The 4,381-nt window shown below is 36.6% G+C and overlaps 1 protein-coding gene across 1 annotated transcript; it reads left to right on the top strand.

Annotated features, from left to right (window-relative positions):
* Positions 1 to 2,818, top strand: LOC127132111 (UV-stimulated scaffold protein A homolog). The gene is made up of 2 exons (XM_051060980.1): positions 1 to 366; positions 576 to 2,818. Exons 1-2 carry the CDS (start codon positions 166 to 168, stop codon positions 2,328 to 2,330), a joined length of 1,956 nt encoding a protein of 651 aa, XP_050916937.1. The 5' UTR covers positions 1 to 165; the 3' UTR covers positions 2,331 to 2,818.
* Positions 2,819 to 4,381: the final 1,563 nt, after the last annotated feature.

The following is a 4,381-nucleotide window of genomic DNA, read 5'->3' as shown; positions in this document are numbered from 1 at the left end:
AATATTTCCATGGGCAAAAACGACAGTCGGTTATGTCGTGCATGGTGAAACGGAAGGAGCTGATGTAGCGCGCAAGAAAGGAGCAATTGACCATGAAATGGGATATTATAAATTTAGGGTTTTTCAATTCAAAAACTGATACTGTGAGATTTGAATTGAATAGTTATGGAAGAAGAAGAAAAACAAGAAGGCTATAGAAAAGAGTTGAAGGTTAGGGCTTTGATTGAAAGGGCAACAAACTCCACCGCACCGGATGTTGATCACCGTCTCCTCAAAGCCATCAAAATGGTGGTCCGCTATTCCGATTCGGAGCTCCGTTTAGCTTCCCAAACCCTAATGGATCTCATGAAGCGCGACCACTCCCAGGTTCGTCTTTCCCTTTTCCAATTATCAATTCTCGTTTCCAATTAGGGTTAATTGAATTTTTATCAATCACTTTCATTTTGAATGAGAACTGATATGGTATTACTCTGATTGATTGTATCAGCATGATAAAATTATGAAATCGTATTTGATTTTGGAATGAATTCTCTAATTGAGATCCCCAGATTGATATGGACTGATATGCGTTGCAGGTTAGGTACCTTGCATTTCAAATAGTTGATGAACTCTTCATGCGTTCAAAGCTTTTTAGGACCCTTGTTGTTGAGAATTTGGATCAGTTAATGACCTTGAGTGTTGGGTTTCGGAGAAGTTTGCCGCTTCCTGCTCCTCCGTCAGTTGCATCCCTTTTGCGTTCAAAGGCCATTGAATCTTTGGAGAAGTGGAATGTTTCCTTTGGGGTTCATTACAGACAGCTTAGACTGGGTTATGATTATTTGAAGAATACACTCAGGCTTCAGTTTCCTAATATACAAGCTAATGCGGAGAGGATTCGGCAAGAGAGAAGGGAGAGGGAGAGGAAGTCGAAAGAGATTTTGTTGAATAAGTATGAATCTTTGAAAGATATATTCTCTTCGATAAAGGGAGAGATATTGTCTACGTTGGATGAGATTGATGAGTGTTTAGAGATTTTGCATTCAAAACAGGAGCTTGAGTCAAATGATATCTTAGACGATGAAGAGCTTAATGACTTTCGCTCTTTGGAGCTGCAGCAGCTTCGTCGCGAAGCATTGGATGAAGAGGAAAAAGTTTATGAGAGCAGCGATAACAAGGTAGTTTTTGATGCATTGAGAGAGCTGTACAAACTTCTGGTGACAAAGCACTTGGTTTCCATCCAAGAATGGGTTTCTGTTCTGGTAAGAGTTGAAGTAGCTGACAATAGATTTAGAGATTCTACTTTGAAGGAATTCATTGATATTCAAAACCGTCTGAAATCCATTAAAAAGAAATGTGAGGAGGCAGGTTGTTCTCTTCTAAACACATCAAAACTTGACGGGGAAGAAGATTTTTGGGAAGAGGGTGATCCTGTATCCATTGAAACCTCACCTTGTACGCCCGATAGTAAAAAGAAACATCATGGCTCATCTAATACGCCCGATAAGAAAAAGAAACATCCTGAATCATCTAGTACGCCCGGTAAGAAAAAGAAACATCCTGCCTTGGCATCAACTTCCCATAATATGAGTAGTGATAATATTGGTTCATGCGCTAAAGATTCTAAAAGCTCTAACACTAACAACCAACTTCATGGAGGAAATGAATCTGAGTCAAACCCTGCGAGGAGTAAACTTTTGACCAAAGCTCCTGTGGTAAGATGGGGTTCTCACTTGGATAGTTGGGGTTCGAGCAAGGTTTTTATGGCCAACCAGCGGGGCTTGGATATTGAAAGTCATTGGGGTAGGGTAGATGATGATGCGGTTATTCCATCAGAGAAAATTGCTGAATTGAGTGTTCCGGCAATGCCTTATGAAGAAAAGCAAATTGAGATCCAACCATGCCGTGCTCCACTGAGGAAAGGGGGAATCTGTCAGAGGAGAGATATGAAAAACTGTCCATTTCATGGACCTATCATCCCCCGAGATGATGAAGGGAGGCCACTTAAACCAAGTCCTTCAGATGATGTGAATGTTAATATGAAGACTGATTTAGCAGAGCAGTTAGCAAAACAAGCAGTAAAGAATGTTCGTGAAACAGACAAAGAGGCGTCCAAGAAGAGAGAGATTGATAAACAGGCATTGAAACGTGCAAAACTTGCTAAAATTCGGGAACACAATGATGCAGTTTTACGAGATGCTGCATTGGCTTCGACTTCAAGATCAGACGTCTTTGGAGAAGATGATGAGATGACAAACAGAGACAAGAAAGCAAGTCTCGCATCCATGCTGAAAAAGAAAGTAACATCAAAAGATAGAATAGCTCAGAAGCTTTTGAGTTCACGGGCAAGATAGTCAAAACTTGTCAATCGAGGATGCTAAATATAGTCACTTTCCTAAATCAACGGTAAACTGGTATGATTTTGGATTGGTCGAGTTTGTCGTATTGCTCAGAAGTTTTGACCAAACTTCAAATCAACTGTATTTTGAGTAAAGCTTTGCCTGTGGATCATGAGGTCAATAATTTGAATTAGAGTGTGGGAGGGGAATTATTCATATCCATTCATTTATATTTCCTTATAGTTTTCTTTTCCTAGGCAGAATGATGAGCATCAGTTAATTAGGAGTAGTATTTTGGTCTATTTATGTGTTTCATTTTTTGAATTTTACCCCCCCACATTTTCTATGAAATCATTCTGTATATAATAAGTGCCAAAGGATTACAAAATCAGCAATTGATGTGGTCCTCTGGATTGTTGTCAATAATAACTGTTTTGCAGATTGCAACATGCTTTCAATTCATAAAACTTTCACAGAAATGAATTTTGGCATCTGATTTGGTCTGCCTTTTTTGGCCGAGTAAATGAAATTGCAGCAGTGGTACACACTAGATCCATGAAGGGGTCTTAATTTGGAAAGTCTCGTGTGATGTTTAAGAGCAGTCTGAAAGGTGTCATAAATGGTTTCTATTATAGTCATAGTTGGTAGGTGAAATCTGTCACACAAGTTGTTTAAGTAGTTGCCGTTGGTGGATGACCATCTTAACCTGTCAGGAAGTTATTGCTTCACCCATCTCATCTCATTTATTCTTGTCATAGTTACATTTAGGAGTAAATACGTGACAAAAATTTAATGTTAGACGCACATAATTGAATATCTTTTGGATCACTTGTGGCTTACAAGATTGCACTCTTTAGTGTTTACCAGTACAGCACAGTTTAACACAGTTTAAGCTAAAACTCTAGAAAAAATATTCATGCCTTTTATAGTATCTCTAGGAATGGTGAATTTTCTTTGAAGTAATGTTGATGGTACTACTTTTTTTTGACGGGTAAGCTACTCATTCATTAAGAAGAAAGGAAAACATGAGGGTGACTCCTTTGAAGCTCAAGAAACTTTAGCTTTTAGCACAAATTTTAGCACGCCCGGCCAGATCGTGGGCTTCAATATTTCTAGTAGTACTTATAAAACTAACTACAACATAGGTAAAGTTATGAGAATTTATCTTGTCACCTCTCATTTGAATTTGATTTGAGACTCTCACATTATGAATGCCATTACCTTTATGTCCTCACTAATTTTTTTTTGAGATTTTTTATTACATTTATTGGAAATTTTAAGAAAATATCAGAAAATTTTAAAAAATATTAGATTTTTCCGATAATAAAATATCGTTTTTTTAAAAAAAGAACTCAAAAAAATCCAAAATTTTAAAGATGCAATTGGGATTTGATGGACTTGACTCTCCTATAATGACAACCAAATGAAATATAATTCAACCCTTATCTCAAAATAAACTAAGATTGTCTATAAAAGAATGAAACATGATAAGTCTTAGAAGCATATGAAAGTCAACCCCGAATGTCTGAGTGAATGCATTGTAAAATCATAAGGGCTTTCTCGTAAAAGTGCATGACTAAATCACACACATATACAATTTTCAAACCTATTTTTCTTAAGAAAACATTTAAAAAATGTCTTGAAGTCGTACCGTTAAGAACTATTATAAATGATATGGACACATTTTTGCTATTGCCAATCGATTGACACCTTATGACAATCGATTGGAGAAGTTAAAAAATGCATCCTAATCGATTAGGACATCGCCTTAATGACTGGTAACAACTACATATGTTTTCTTACCATTTAAGCTCACTAATCAATTAGCATAGGTCAATTGATTGTCACATCATTTTTTGTCTTAAATGTTTGTCTTTTTTATGTTAACCTATAGCCTATAAATAAGTCTCTTCTCACATTTTTCAACATCTAGAAAACATGAGTTCATTCTCACTTCTCACTCTCTTAAAATTTTTTTGTTTGCTTTCTTTCACTAAAAATTTAATCGATGTTCTTTTTGAGAAAGTCAGTTTACGATTGAGGAAACTGTAATTCTAAAAAGGTAG

This window comes from Lathyrus oleraceus, chromosome 3, assembly GCF_024323335.1.
Source record: "Lathyrus oleraceus cultivar Zhongwan6 chromosome 3, CAAS_Psat_ZW6_1.0, whole genome shotgun sequence".
NCBI classification, from domain to species: Eukaryota; Viridiplantae; Streptophyta; class Magnoliopsida; order Fabales; family Fabaceae; genus Lathyrus; species Lathyrus oleraceus.
Note: the sequence above shows the minus strand (reverse complement) of the source record. Positions and strands in the feature narration are given on the sequence as shown.

Excerpts from the sequence above, each read along its gene's own strand:
- LOC127132111 (XM_051060980.1), top strand. The coding sequence starts at position 166 with ATGGAAGAAGAAGAAAAACAAGAAGGCTATAGAAAAGAGTTGAAGGTT. Across the intron at positions 367-575 it reads TGAAGCGCGACCACTCCCAG|GTTAGGTACCTTGCATTTCA; the intron begins GTTCGTCTTTCC and ends TATGCGTTGCAG.